The sequence below is a fragment of the Polyodon spathula genome, chromosome 11 (genome assembly GCF_017654505.1).
Source record: "Polyodon spathula isolate WHYD16114869_AA chromosome 11, ASM1765450v1, whole genome shotgun sequence".
Lineage (NCBI taxonomy): Eukaryota > Metazoa > Chordata > Actinopteri > Acipenseriformes > Polyodontidae > Polyodon > Polyodon spathula.
Window position 1 is genome coordinate 39813515 of NC_054544.1, and position 15859 is coordinate 39829373.

The 15859-nt window shown below is 35.5% G+C and overlaps 1 protein-coding gene across 5 annotated transcripts in view; it reads left to right on the plus strand.

The window, feature by feature from the left end:
• The window catches only part of LOC121322915 (fibronectin type III domain-containing protein 3B-like), a 240282-nt gene extending 227055 nt beyond the window's left edge, over nucleotides 1-13227 (plus strand). For all 5 annotated transcript variants that reach the window (XM_041263510.1, XM_041263509.1, XM_041263513.1 and 2 more), the window contains one exon: nucleotides 11855-13227. In XM_041263510.1, the coding sequence (XP_041119444.1) occupies nucleotides 11855-12166 (312 nt within the window). In that variant the 3' untranslated portion in view covers nucleotides 12167-13227. The remainder of the gene's footprint in view (nucleotides 1-11854) is intronic.
• Nucleotides 13228-15859: the final 2632 nt, after the last annotated feature.

The following is a 15859-nucleotide window of genomic DNA, read 5'->3' on the forward strand; positions in this document are numbered from 1 at the left end:
TTGGAAACATCTGTAACTGTTGCAGAACTGAATACATTACTCCCCCTCTTCTGAACATGGTAATTTCCTGTATAAGGGCCTGACTAGAATCCCAATGAGATCTGATAGATTGTATTACTGATAACAGTGGTGGGGTTTACATGCAAGTTTTAATCGTGCTACTAAAGTGCATTCATGACGTGTCACGCACAAATGAGGAATGATTGTGCTCATTCCAAAAGTAAACAAGCAAAAAAAAGCTCGCGACTTAAGTGTCATTACACTTTAGTAAAGTACTGTAAAGTGCACGCTAATTGGCCTAATTAGTCCCATAGCAACAAACTCGACAGATGTGTATACTTCGATAGACTTTCATGAAATACCACGATACCTCCTCCACTGACCCTATATAAAAGAACGCTCTTCTCTGGGAATGTTCTTTCCACCCTGTTGTCCTCCTCTAGACTAGCGTAAGATTTTCCTTAGCCCAATCTTACTAATACAAATCAGTTAAATATCCATCCATCCATTATTATCAGTCCGCTTCTCCTGGTGAGGGTTGCTGCTAAATTATATATAAATTGTATATACAGGTGCTGATTTATACCAATACAACGATGTCAGCAGTTTATAACATTCATTCAGTGTATTATGAACAGCGCTGGGATTTAGTCACGGTGGTTGCGGGTGTCACGGATTCCGTGTCTTTTGCTAGTGTCCACGATGTTTGCTGATGTGCGTGACTTGCCGGGATGTTAGTTTTTATTGGAAAGTTTTTCTCATTAACATTAAATTTCACATTTAAAAACGATGCACCTATCGTTTATTAATTCGAATAAATAATTACATATTTTGAACAAGCTCCAAAACCGTACTTGCTAAATTCAAGAAACTGAAATATCTGTACCTGCAGGAGAGAACGCCTGCAGCCCTCTGGTCAAAGGTCGAGGTCCCAATTTCTGTTCTGGGAGGAAATGCACCGGTTAATGGGTGACCGGCCAGTGGCATCAGACCATTTGCTGGAATCCTCATCCTCCCAGACTTCCTGTGAAATACCAGCCCCATTAATTGCGCCAGCCATCATTTACTTTTCTAAACTAACATATGCTGCAATTGTAAAACACAGAAATCTATATTATTATTTTCTTCTTCTTGGCAGCATGAACTGTTATAACTGAAAGCCCTTTGCATTCCAGACCGGGGGGGGGGGGTAACCTTCTCTTCATCTCTGACTAGCGTGTAAACCCTCATGTAAACCCATATGCATTATTTGAACGATATCCATTATCGCGCAGCATCTCTTTTTTCAGTGCGTTTGGTGATATTTAAATAAACCCTCCCATTGTTTTATTATTAATGAGGTTGTTTGCATTTGGATGACTAAATTCTCTCTCTAAAATAAACTCTCATGTAAAGTGGAAGCAGAACTGTCATGACCATAAAAGCGCGAGTGATCTGTTGTCACGCTTTTCAGTTTTTCTTGAAAATTGCCCCAGTGTTTCCATTTGGAATATATATGCTGCTGTACAACAAATCACCTCATTCTCTTTTTGCATTGAAAGTCGTCTTTAATTGAAAACCTCCTACAGTCAGCCTTCAGATATGCAACACTCAGATACAAGTCAGTCGTGTTTTACCGCCCTTGTATTAAGAATAAAATATAATATATATATATATATAATATATATATATATATATATATATATATATATATATATATATATATATATATATATATACCATATATATATGGGTATGAAGGCCATTACGTTTCTCGACAGTGCCATGATATTTTGCTTCCATTAACAAAGAAAGTAAATCCTGCTGTAGACTGTATGAAACTAGATTGCCTAGTCCTCGTATAGGTACAGTACTATATGATTACTTTGACAGACTACATTAGGATGAGCACACATTCAAAAGCCAAGAAAGTGTACCTTGATACACAAGCTACTGGTATAATGCTGGGACAATGGCTGTAAAAGTTTATTAAATACAGTAAGACTTGCCCACATGGGCGGACCATACATTTGAATGACTGCAAGATATCCATTTAGGAAAGGTTAAATCGCAGGGTAAAATCTGAATTTAGCGTGGCACTTAGCACACAGGTAGATAGGGAGAGGGTCAGATTCCTCCCTGCCTAAAAAAACATACGTAGGCACCGTTTGTTTAGGGTGCATGTAAATGCTAATTTCAAGTCCTGTACCCCCCAATTAACCGATTATTTGTTTACCTTACAATACTTGCCTTACTTACCTGGTAAGTATTGCAAATTAGAGTTTAAAAAGGGTGCAGTCCGTCTGCTCTGGGCTGCTGTGTGAAGAGTCCGACTGTGTATCGTAGTCCTCAAAGGGTACTGTGTGAAGCTTTTGTTTTGTTGTGTATTTTGTGTTTAATCTGTGAGGTTTTGTTTACTTTGTTTTATGCCAGATAAATGACTTAGCCGGCCTGCATCAAAGTTTTAGTTAGCGCTCCGAAGTGGAAGGCTTTTGTTTGTTTTTGTTTACTTCGTTTTGTTTATTTTCTGTGTTTATTAAAAATTAGCACGTCAGCGCTTTGAAACATCAACTCTCCGTGTCCTGGGTTTGGTTTTAAAGGGGCAACAAACTGCGGAGAGGGTATTTCGTTTACACCTGCTACAGGAGAAATCAGCAACACCTCTCTTATGTATGGAATCGTTTTTGATAGATTCTAATTGCTGATGCTTTTACCAGCTGTTTAACCTTTTACAAGGTACAACATATGTCATCTTTTTAGCAGAATTCAAACTTTGTGGTTTGTGTGTAAACATATTAAATGCTGGTATCTGGTGTTCCTATTAAAACTGTTGCTTGTAGGCTTCCCCCTAGGCTAGAATGTTCCAGCTAAATGGAATGTCTATAATCTTTGTTACTACCTCTAAAGGAAAACAAGCCATAACAAGATGAATCACTGAAATGAAATACTCTATTAAGGTTGTAAGAAAAAAAGAACAGATGTGTGTTGGTGTACCAATGTAAAGCAGTTATTTAGTGAAAATCCAGTGTTCAGTTTTTATTTATATTGAATGGTAGGCACTTCCAGAAATCCGATTTAGTATTCTGGTAAACAGATACATTTTATAGACTCTACTTCTCCACTGGCAAGAGTTCATGGAAAAGAACATGGTCTCTTTTAAACTGAAGTAGTTTTGGAAATGTTAAAAGTTTAATATCCGTTAATAATCTCTAAATAGCATTTTCATAAAGCATACATTAAGTGAAGTGCAGCAATCAAGCAGAAACAATTTGCAAAAGAACTACTGTGCCAGAAAGAGAGACATTTGACATTTCAATACTAATGAAATGCTGGGAAATTAAATCTCTCCAGAAACATGTATAATTTTAAAAGTAAGGCTGTATATGAAGTCTTTCTTTAATCTGTGAAAGTAAAACTTGACAGTTTATTGAAAATATGTTACATGTGTTGACAACCCACAACATACATGTTGAATACATATCTGTGCCTCGCTGCAAGTTAAATCTAGTATTCCTTAAAGCTACTGCTTTCCCATAGAAGTGATACAAAAGGACACCCAATTTTAACATATTTAGTGTTCCGCTGTTCCAAATTTTACCAAAAAAATACAGGATTTATTTATTTATTTATTTATTTATTTTTTTAACTGAACCTTTGTTTTTACTGAGTAAGTGACAGGGTCTCTGTTGCTTCAACCTGATTCTGTTGGCTGACTGATTATTGTGGCACGTGCTGGGTGGAGCAACTAGCTTGATCAAAAACTAAATTGAAATACACAAATATATTTTGAGTGGATGTGGAATGGGTAGATGTAAATCAGCTGATGAATATTAAAAAGAAAACAAATGTTTCGAAGTGTACAAAAAGCAGAAGTGGACCAGCTAAAGCAGAGAATGCCTTCCATTGCAAATACTGTTGCATTGAGGTACATGTTTGTGCCCAACAGAATAAAAGAGCATACTGAAACTAAGCAACACATTAAACTAATATAAGAAAATGAACTGAGAGACAAGCAATCCATTTCAGCTTTTACACCCTCTTTAATAAAAGAGAGCGCAGAATGACTGAGTTAATGAGTTTGTCAGAGCACTGTGCTTTGCTGGGCAGCCACTGTTCATTACAGAGGGGGTATGTATTGGTGAGTTTGTGCGACAGGACTGTCCGTCAGCCAAGCGCTGCCTAACACCGACAATCTTAATCGTAAATATTTGACAGAAAATGATAGTGCTTTAGTTGGTAAACTTATGGAACGCAGTGATGGAAATGTCCGGTGTGATTTTTGACATGTCTCCAAATGCCTTGGACTGTCCAGTTCTGTCAATTCATTTTTTGTGTGTGATTTCAAGGCAAATAAATGTGGTTTGTTTTGTGCTGATGTCACATTCGTATCTTCTGCAGATACTAGGTCTGTCAGCAAAATGTCTGTCAGCTCAAATGTTTGCAAAGTACCAGCTAACATGGGAAAATGTGGCCTCGACTTGCACAGATTTTGCTTCATCGTACATGCCTGGGACATTAAACTTAATCAGAAACCAGGACTGCTACGTATCATATTCCACATGTAAAGTGTTTATACTGAGATTTGTTTTTTTTTCAGATTGTTTCCGATGTTTCAATTAAAAACACATGAAGGTGTGAAGATAAAAACCGAAAATGCGGAACACTACATATATTGTACCATGAACTACATTAAATTTATTTTCAACAACCAACCCTCATCACCCCACCCCCCACCCCACCCCACCCCACCACCCACCACATCTTTACACTGTGCATTTTGGTCCCTATATACAGTACCAGTCAAAAGTTTGAGTACACTTGCTGGAAACTAGGTTTTTTTCATAATTGACAATGTTTTACATTGTATACATTTCTGTAAATACTTGAAAATGAAAACACATGTTACAATATACAAAACATAAGGAGTATCAAAGCAATGTTTAAGAAAGTTGATAGTTGTCGCTAAATCTTGGATTCCTCAAAATAGCCACCCTTTGCCTTAATAACAGCCTCACAAACACAAGGCATTCGGTTAACAAGTTTCAGGAGGAAATCACACGACATGTCTTTCCAGTTCTTCTGCAGTAATTTCCAGAGATGTAGGGCACTTGTGGGTAGCTTTGCTTTGACTCATCTGTCCAGTTCGTCCCATACAAGTTCTATGGAATTGAGGTCTGGAGGCTGGGCAGGCCAGGTCATTAGATTGAGTTGTCCTTCACTTTCCTCCTTTGCCAGGTAGTTCTTGCACAAAACTTTGAGATGTGTTTCAGGTCATTATCTTACTGAAGAATGAAGGACTGCCCAACTGGCCATAATCCTGATGGAATGGTATGCCTCTTAAGTATGCTATGATAGCCATGCTGGTTGAGCTTGCCATGGACTTGGTAAAGATCACCAATTCTGTCACCAGCAAAGGAACCCCAGACCATGGTATTGCCTCCTCCATGCTTGACAGTGGGAACCACACATGCAGAACTCATGCGCTCACCCTCTCTGCGTCTTACAACCGTCTTACGGTTGGACCCAAATATTTCAAATTTTGACTCATCGGTCCATAAAACTGACTTCCACTCCTCAAACGTCCAGTTTGTGTTTTTTGGCCCAGGCAAGTCTCTTCCTCTTACTCTGCACTCTTAATAATGGTTTCTTTGCAGCAATTCTTCCAGTTAGACCAGCTTCATGCAATCTCCTCTGAACAGTTGATGTTGAAACAACTGTACTTCTAGTAGCATTTAGCTGAGCTTGTATTTCAGGGGCAGTTAATCGCTGGTTTCGCAGACTTGTGACTCAAGTGAACTTGTTCTCTGATTCTGATGTCACCATTGGCCTGCCTGACCTTGTTTGGTCCTCATGAGTGCCAGTTTCTTCAAATCGTTTGATGGTCTCAGCCACAGCAGTTACAGACACTTGCAAAGTTCTTGCGATTTGTCTTAAAGATTCACCTTCGATTCTTTTTTCTTTGCTTAACTGAGCGTATTTTGTCATTTTCTGCTCCCTTACATTCAGTAATGACAAACCTGTGCCTATGTTACCTATATTTATAGTAATCATGGACCAATACCTGTTAACAATAATTGGTGACAAAAGGTTAATTAGGTAACATGCTAGTTACAACTTTTATACTTAGGCCAGTGTTCTAACACCGTGTTATACACATTTCAGACTTTTAATTGACTTGGGCTTCAGACTGAAATCCCTTGCTTTGGGTGACTATTTCATTGAAATTGACAAGATTTACATTTTCATTTAAAAATGAAATTTTTGAATGCAATTCACTTATGATTATCAGCTTATATAAGTACACATATCATAAAATGAAATATTAAGTGCTTATAGACAAGTTTATACAGTTAAAAGCATGGATAATCATGAAAAACCTAGTTTTAAGCAGGTGGACTCAAACTTTGGACTGGTACTGTGTGTGTGTGTGTGTGTGTGTGTGTGTATATATATTAGACACCCATTTGACTCCTGTGCACCCCAACCACCTTCAAACAAAATGTCTCATTTTAAATCACTCAACACCCACAATTTGTGTTTTTTAGGCACTTAACAAATCTGTCTCTGAAGACTGATAATCATCCTCCACCACCGGCACACCACCCAAGCGAACGAGACAATCTTCGACCCTGACAGCGATTAAAAAAATAAAACAAAAAGCATACCCCATTAAAACATCTTTTCCTTAAAACGAAGTTATTTTTTGCAGTTCATTATCTACCCAGTTTAATTTGCCATTCCTGAATTATCAAAAAATAATTATATTTAAGATTATGTAATACTGACGTAATTTGTCATTATTCATTAAATTCATTATCAATTTGAATCTTAACACCCATTTGTCTTTTTTTATCACAGATAATATCCATGTATTATAAAAAATAAATAAATAAATGGGTTTCATGGGGTAAAAGAAAAATAATTCCATCTCAGGTTTCTGTGACAGTTTATAAACTACTGCACCTAACAGTCTCGTAGTTTATGATGTCATAAACCCTGATTATTTTCCTGTAACTCACTCAAGCCCCTCTACTATGCTCTCTCATATATATATACACACACACACACACACACACAGTGCCTTGCAAAGGTCAGACCCCTGACCAATTCTCTCATATTACTGAATTACAAATGGTACATTGAAATTTCGTTCGATATATATTTTTTTTTTAAACGCTGAAACTCAAAATCAATTATTGTAAGGTGACATTGGTTTTATGTTGGGAAATATTTTTAAGAAAAATTTTTGATCAGTTCATTTATGGGCATTAGTTGTTTTAATCCGTAGATTCTTCACTGCACATTTTAACGGTAACAATCTTATAGTGGCTGCCTTGCAAAGTAATACATAAAAAAAATCAATTGAATATAAAATAAAAATAAAAAATAAGCCCAATGGAAATTTGGTTGTTTTAAAACCATTTTTATTTCAGTAAATGTAACACATATTCACAGAACAGTCAATCCTTGAAAGAGTTATCTTATCTATATCCAAATCTAACTGGGAATGGATTTTCTTTTTTTTTTTGTCTTTCATGCAAACATAAACAATAGAAAATGATTGAGTGCGAACAGCTTCTATTTTGCATAGATGCCCGCTGGAACATTGAAGTGCTTAACTGTGAATTAAATTTTCAATCAATCCTCGCAGACAAACCAGCTTTTTCCCTTAACATTTTAATCTACAATTAATCTGACAACATAAAAAGCCACTTAAACATTGATACTTTCTGATGCCGGTCTAGAAGCAACCAGTCCTGTCTGTGACAGGACACCATAATGAAGGCTCAATTCACAGCTACTGGACAGCAAATCAACAGGGAAGACACGATTGGTCCACAATTCTGTCATCGGCTGGATCCAAACAACACCCTCCCTCAAAACCAGCCAGTCAAAATGCCAACCCTGTTTCAGTTCTTTCCGCACGAGCCAATCCACTCCCTGCCTGCTTGAATGATGCCCCACCTCCAACAAGAAGTTACGAGTCCGACTCACCAATTGTACATGTTCAGATAAATTCCAATAAGAAAGATTAAGACCCAAATAAATAAACATGTTAGACTAGAATAATAATAATAATAATAATAATAATATAAAATTTTCTCATACATATGCTGTTTTTCTATTTGAATTATGTTAGGGATTATTTTCCTCAGCGGAATGCTACCTCTGAAATATCAGAAGTTCAAGGTAAATAGAGGATTTCAAATAATTATTTTTATTTCTTTTTTTTTAAAGAGAAAACAAAGAAATTGTTTTCTAATAGCGATAGAGCCCTCTCAATGTAATAGCGATAGAGCCCTCTCACGGTACAGCCCACATCGACAGGCTCTATAGCTTAAGTATAACACTTACAGCTTCTTATGAACAATTTTTTTTTTCTGCATTTAAAAAAATAAATTATCTCGACCATGAAACAGGTAAACATTGGTTAAACAACTTTTCTACCCATGTTCCACAATATAAGCTAGTAAAAATCGGGATACATAAACAACTTGAACAGTAATGTAACATTAACAGTACTAAAATCAATAAAACAAAATGTTTTAGTGGCAGCTTGTGACACTAGTAAAATACATTTACTCGTCTCAAACCATTAAATTAAACTGGAGCAGCCCTGATTATTTATATATTATATACAGTGCCTATATAAAGTCTACACCCCCTTGAACTTTTTCTACATTTTGTTGTGTCAATGCCTCAGAGTTTCATGCATTTAAATGAGGATTTTTTCCACTTATCTACCCATCATACTTCACACTGTCAAGGGAAAAAAAAGTCTTTATTGAGAAAAAAAAGTATATATTAAAAATACAAAACTGAAAGATCATAATTGGATAATTCTCCAAGTCTTTCCTCAAGGACTTCTCCATACTTTGCTCCATTCATTTTCCCTTCTATCCTGACATGTGCCCCAGTCCCTACCGATGAGAAACATCCCCAAAACATGATGCTGCCACCACCATGCTTCACAGTAGGGATGGTGTTCTTTGGGTGATGCACTGTGTTGGGTTCGCGCCGAACATAACGCTTTGCATTTAGGCCAAAAAGTTCCATTTTAGTTTCGTCAGACCACAAAACTTTTTGCCACTTGGCTACTGAATCTCCTGATTGTTTTTTTTATACTTCAAACCGGATTCAAGGTGGGCTTTCTTGAGTAGTGGGGTATTGTAAAGTTGCCATTGGCCTCTTGGTAGCCCCTCTGATCAGTGTTCTTCTTGCTCGGTCATCCAGTTTGGAGTGACGGCCTGATCGAGGCAGGGTCTTGGTGGTGCCATACGCCTTCCACTTCTTAATAATCGTCTTGACCGTGCTCCAAGGGCCTTTAACAACTTTGTCCCGGAGTTCTTTTGTAAACACCTTGGTGCTCATGGTTGAGTCTTTGCTTTGAAATGCACTATCTTGAAATCATGTGAATCTCTACAATTTAACACAGGTGGAGGCCACTTAACTTGGTGTGTGATTTTGAAGGCGATTGGTTGCACCTGAGCTAATTTAGGATTGCTATTACAAGGGGGGTGAATACTTACCCAACCAAGCTATTACAGTTTTTATTTTTTATTAATTTTCTACAAATTTCTAGAATATATTTTTCACTAGGAAGTTGTGGGGTAGGATGTGTAGATAAATGAAAAAAAAAATTATGCATTTTAATTCAGGCTATAAGGCAGAAAAAGGTGAAGACACTTTATATATATATAATATATATATATATATATATATATATATATATATATATAGACACACACACACACACACACACACACACACACACCCACCATGGCCCAACTGAAAATATTGAATCTAATTTATGGAATCTAGTTTGGCCTCTTAGTTGAGCCACAAGTGAGGTCAAAGAGGTTAATACATGTGATATTCTCAGTATGGCCATGGTATATAATATTTCTACAATGCTCCTGTACAGTTACTTCATGTATTTTTTCATTATTTCTTCAGTTTAAACTGGGACTATGGTGTCCTTCCTGAGTCTGCAGTGATCTATTGGTACGTCAGTGTCTTATTTGTTTCCAGAGGGCGGAGATTGTGTCAATGGCATCTGTTTGATGCTCAGTTGAGCTGCGGTAGTGGCGGAGGAGGCAACATGTCTTGTCAAATTGAGGGATTTGCTCTCCCAAGCCTAGTCTAGTTGCTCTGCCTCACTATGATTGTTACATGTGCTGTCTGCTTTCAGAGTTCCACTGGTTCCTGTTCCTTGTTAATTAGTTTGGTGTCATTTTCAAAATAATTGACACAGTTACTCCCTTATTTTCATTCTGATGGTTTCTATTTATACTTTGTTATTGTAATGGTCTCAGACGGGCTTAACGTTTTTGAAGTGAATGATACATCGTTATAAGTGTTTCACTTTTGTTAAACTAAAATACAGATTGGGTTGAAAATGTTTGTGGTGAAAGATAAATATTAAGCATTTTGCTATGGAATATGTAACTTGTATCATGTGATTTAAAAATTTAAAAAAAAACACAGTAAAATTCGATCCAACCTAGGAGCAAAACATTTTTCTATTGTGACGAATCCACTGACAGCCATAGCATGTGTTATTTTGTGCCAAGCACAAATAACATGGTTTATCTATGAAACTGTATTCTACCACACATTGTACAAATGTTATATATTGTGTGTGTGTGTGTGTGTGTGTGTGTGTGTGTGTTGTATATGTATATATATATATATATATATATATATATATATATATATATATATATATATAAACATTTGTAGAATACAGTTGGCCCTAATACCAATTAGAACAGCATTAGCAAGTTTACATAGTGTACTGTAGTGCACTGCTCTATGCAGTAATCATTGATCATGGCAATAATAGTTATTTAATATTCATAAAGTATTACATTTTTCACAGGCCATTTCTCTATCCTATAACCTCTTGTCTTTTTACCATGTAGAATTAGAAAGTGACAGTGGGTAACCTACAGTCTAAATAATTCAAAAAGCCTGCAAACCTGAACATTAGAAAACTATAGAGGCAAACAAAACAACAAATTAAAAAACATTGTCTTTATTTTCTTCTGCTCTCGTGTTTCAAATGAAAAGTACTTTCCTCCCAAATGATGCATGCTTACAGTTGAGAACAGAGTGCTGCAATAAAAGCCTTGATCACGTGGAGCACTTATCTAGCCATTGTGTGGGTAGGATGGTCTTTGTACAACCCCTTCTGACAAAGCAAGCATTGTTGAAATAAACAGGGAAGAGCACAAGAGACAAAAAAGCATCTGGGATTTGAATAACAGATAGAGGAATTTCCATAAACTTCGAATTTACCTGCCGATGTATGTGTTTATTTAAATGTGACGTGGGGTTCTTAATAAAGTGGATATTTAAGCAATGTTATTATTTTACCAACACCACCCTGGTTCAAGACAGCTGTGTGGACTATTTTCTAGCTGTCTCACTCTACTGCCATTAGTTGAGGAAAACATCTTTAGTAATAACAGTATTAGACCACAACCCAGAAGGTGTGCAGTTCAGTGCTTGCACACCAATTCAGATTTACAGTCTTTTTAAAATGCTTTCCAATCTTGTGTGCATGAAAGACGCTTTCCAAGTGCAAGTGCTAGTCCAGGCATACAGGTGTTTTTGGTACATTTATATAAAAACACAAAGTTTAGAGTTTGAACCATTTATTTTGTTTCAATACAGTCTCAGAGTCTTACCAATTGTAAAACATTCAGTGTTTGCTTAATTGATAGGTAATAAAGAGGGCCTGGTTTATGCAGTTTGTCATCAGTGAAAAAACTAAAACAATGGTTTAATATGGTAATATTCAATTAAGAATTTTTTTTTACAGGAGAAAGGGGGTTGTGTGTGTTTGTTTATTGTTTCATCTCCTTGTCAGGTTTTTAAGGGGGAGGACACCGCATTCCAGATCTCAGGCCTTCAATTCCACATGGATTACCGTTTTCGTGTGTGCGTGTGCCGCCGCTGTACAGACACCACGCAGGAACTGACTGGAGCATTCAGCCCCTCCACCCTCTTCACACTGAGACGTAACGAGCTGACGCTGGCTGGAGAGCTGGGGGCAACAGACAACACCAAATCAAAGAGCATGATGCCCACTGATGAACAGTTTGCAGCCATCATTGTAGTTGGCTTCGCAACTCTGTCCATTTTGATTGCCTTTATTTTACAATACTTCATTATGAAGTAAAACCACACACATTTTAACTAATGCTACGCATTGTAGTCCCAATATGTATTCAGACTTTTCTTCTTATTTCCTCCCTCTCTAGTTTTTGTCCTTCACTTATTTATTTTATTTTTTTCTAAGAAGTTTTATCAGCCTTATGTTTTGCTGCACCTTGTTTGGGAAAGAATTATTTTAAAACCACAACAGATTAAAATCATGTGCATGATATTTTTTAAAGCAATGAGAAAAAAAACAAAACTTTATGGCCTTATTCTTTGTTCACTGTTTATAAGGATTAACTTTTTGTGTGTGTGTGTGTGTTTTTTTTCAGCGATATATACTGTACATGTAGGAACAATACCTATACCTTATACCATAATACCTTGTGATAGTTGTCAAATAATGTTATCCAAAATGTATACAGTTATAAAGATTTCTATCAGGGTAATTGAAATCACAGTATCAAAGTCAACTACAATCCATGCAGTGGTCATGTTTTAATGAACGCTGCTATCCTCTATTTAAAAAGAGGAAAATCAAATCACACTATTTGTATGTTCTCATTTGTTATCTAATTATATATATTACACACACACAAAGCAACAAAAGTTATATGTTAGCACAAAAAAATCATCAATTTAAACAGAATTCAGTGCATTTTATAATTAATTGGTGCTTAAGCTTAGAGGTCAGTTGACTTCGTCTGAATTTACGATAATCCACTGCAACTCTAAATGTAGGAGGCTAAAGCCTTCACAGTGTAATCTGGTACATTTCTGAGATATCCGTATGCAAGTAACGTATTATTTCAATTTGGCACTTCTCTTGAATTAAAGACGCCCTCGTATTGACAGCACAGTCGTACATCAGCTTCACAATAGAGGCCGCCCTCGAATAAACGCTTCAATCAATAAAGAAACATTAAGGTGTTTTTTTCTCCTCCTACTAAAAAAAAAAACCACTCACACAAACAAATAAATGAGCAAAACTGACTATACATGTAACTCCCCCGAAGAGACGGGAGCCTCAATCTAGCAAGTAAATTACAAACTAATGTACACACACATACTAAGCATGTTTTATTTTCTGGTAGTACAGTTCTGAAAGAAAATCCAAGATAAACTACTTACAGAACAGCAGTCCTGAAGTTCTTATAGGTGCTTTTGTTTTTAGTTCAATTGTAATTCCCATACAAATAAAAACAAATGTGCTTACTATCTATGAGACGATTTAGTTTTGGTTTCTCTTGCAGAGAAATTACAAACAAGCAAGTTACAGTGAGAAAAAAAAAAACAAGTAGGATATATTGTAGTTTTTATTCTGTTTTATTTTTGTTCTGTTATTCTGAGGTAATTTTTGGTGCAGAAAAACATCTGTGTCACACTCTTGGATTTAACTGCCACATCAGCATTGCCCCGCCCCTTAACAACCAATACACACTCCTGATTCGATGGTACAGTACTCCCCTGACCTTCCATTTTGGCTGCCCTTCAAGCACCACAATCATTTTGATCAATTTAAAACAAACGCTTTTGCTTCTAATTGAAGTAATACGGTATATTTTTAAAGCAATACTTTGTCATTAAAAAGAAGAGCAGCTACAATACAAATTTGTCACACTACAGTGATTTAGTAATTTTTAGTAATTTTCATATGGAAACTTTGAGCTGAACCCATTGTATCGAAACCTAAAGAATACCCAGCCCACCCAGTCCCTCCAAATCCTGCTAAAGTTCCATTATAATTCCTTGTAATCAATTATTCTTGCTCCTAATCCCTGTGGGACCATGCCTTACCTAAACTGGCCTTAAGACTGGCATGACAATGTTAACTTTGGAATAAAGACATTGCTGATCTATGTAGTTACCTACTGTATATGCTGTTTGTCTAGAATTACCCTAGAGGTACAGTAATGGTGTGCTAACCAGGCCAAACAGTCTTCTCATTTACAATCTTTATATACCAGAAAAAATGCATAAACCAAACTTATTTGAAGGCAATGGTAGTAGTCTTTCTAAAAATAAAATATGTACTGATCCAAATAATTCCATTCCATTAAACTGAAGGCCTCTTGTGCAGTATTAAGAACGTAAGCAGGGGGGTCATATTCTAGCCCCAATACGAAAGCCTGTAAAATTGTACCTCAGGGACATGACCTGTAAAGCAGTACGTATTAAATGGTTTCCAGGATGGTGCTGCAAACACTAGCAGTGTGTATACTTTTAATATCTTACTTTGTTAATCTATTTTTTTTCTCCATTGCCTAAGCTGCGCCTTGTTCTGTCCATAAGCAAGGTCATTTATTAGCTCAAAGCAAATACCTTAACCAAAGTTAACGGGAAACCAAGGTATAATTCTTTTATTTTAGGTTTATTTATACTATATATTGCATACAGTACTTTAATGCCAATTACAGTGCAATCTTCATTTATTTATTTTAAAAATTAAGTGTAGTTATGTACTATTTTTTTGTTTCCTTGTAGCATGTTATATATTTGTTTTTCTGTTTTGTATTGTTGTATTTTAGATTTATAATTACAGGCCACGATTCCTAATATTCAATTATCCTTTTTATGTTTTATTATTTGTGTATAATAATTGGGAACACAATGCATTTAATGCCAATATCAGCAACAGAAAGGTTTACATATTTTCCAAACACTTAGTCATCTCTTTTAAAAAAAAAAAGAAAGTGCTGAACATACCACATTTTCTGTGCCTGTGTAGATGTAGCCAATGCTAGACAACATATAGTGGTTTTTTTGGGATATAACTTGCTGAATTGGCAGTGCAAGATAGTATTATTATGTTAAGCTTATAAACTCATGCATTTTGCCAAAGCTAAGGCTTGTCCAATTTATTTAGCTACTTTTTTGTATTTCTTCTTTAATTTAAAACGTTACATATGATGAGATGTTTTGTGACACTATGTTATTTCTGCGATTAAGTAATTCTTATAAAGTGCCATTATTAATAACTCTGAGATGAGTTTAAAAAATAGGTATGAAAAAAAGCAAAATAATTATACTGAGACAACCAACAACCCTGTGCAGATATTTATATATGTTATATAATTATATAATATACTTATATATATATATATATATATATATATATATATACATACACACACACACACACACACACACACACACAGTGTAGAGTTAGTGATGGTAACTTTGAAACTAAGCAAAATTAAGCACTTTTTTTAACAAAAGAATTGTCTTGTGACAGTCATTCATATGTGTGGTGTGTAATAATATAATACAATATATATATATATATATATATATATATATATATATATATATATATATATATATATATATATATATTAAGTATCTGTATAAAGACATTACGAATTATATGTCAATTTTCTAATTTAATATATAGTTCTAAAGATTTCTTTTTATATATTAAAAAAAAAACACAAATGTTATACTAAAGTGAAAACATGTACCCTTGAGTTACTTTTGAAAACACTGTTCACAAAAATGCTGAAATCATGTTTGTTTCTTTATTTTGGACCAGGCTATGTTACAAAACCATAACAGCAACAAGCCTGGTTACTGTACAGTGCTGATTTGTATGTATTCCCAGTGAAATGTTTAGCAGAACTCTTTCGATATTATCTTTAAACTGAAAAATAAAAGTGATTTTTTTTTATTTTTATTTTTTATCTCACAGATAGACAAACATTCCAAGCTTTTTCAA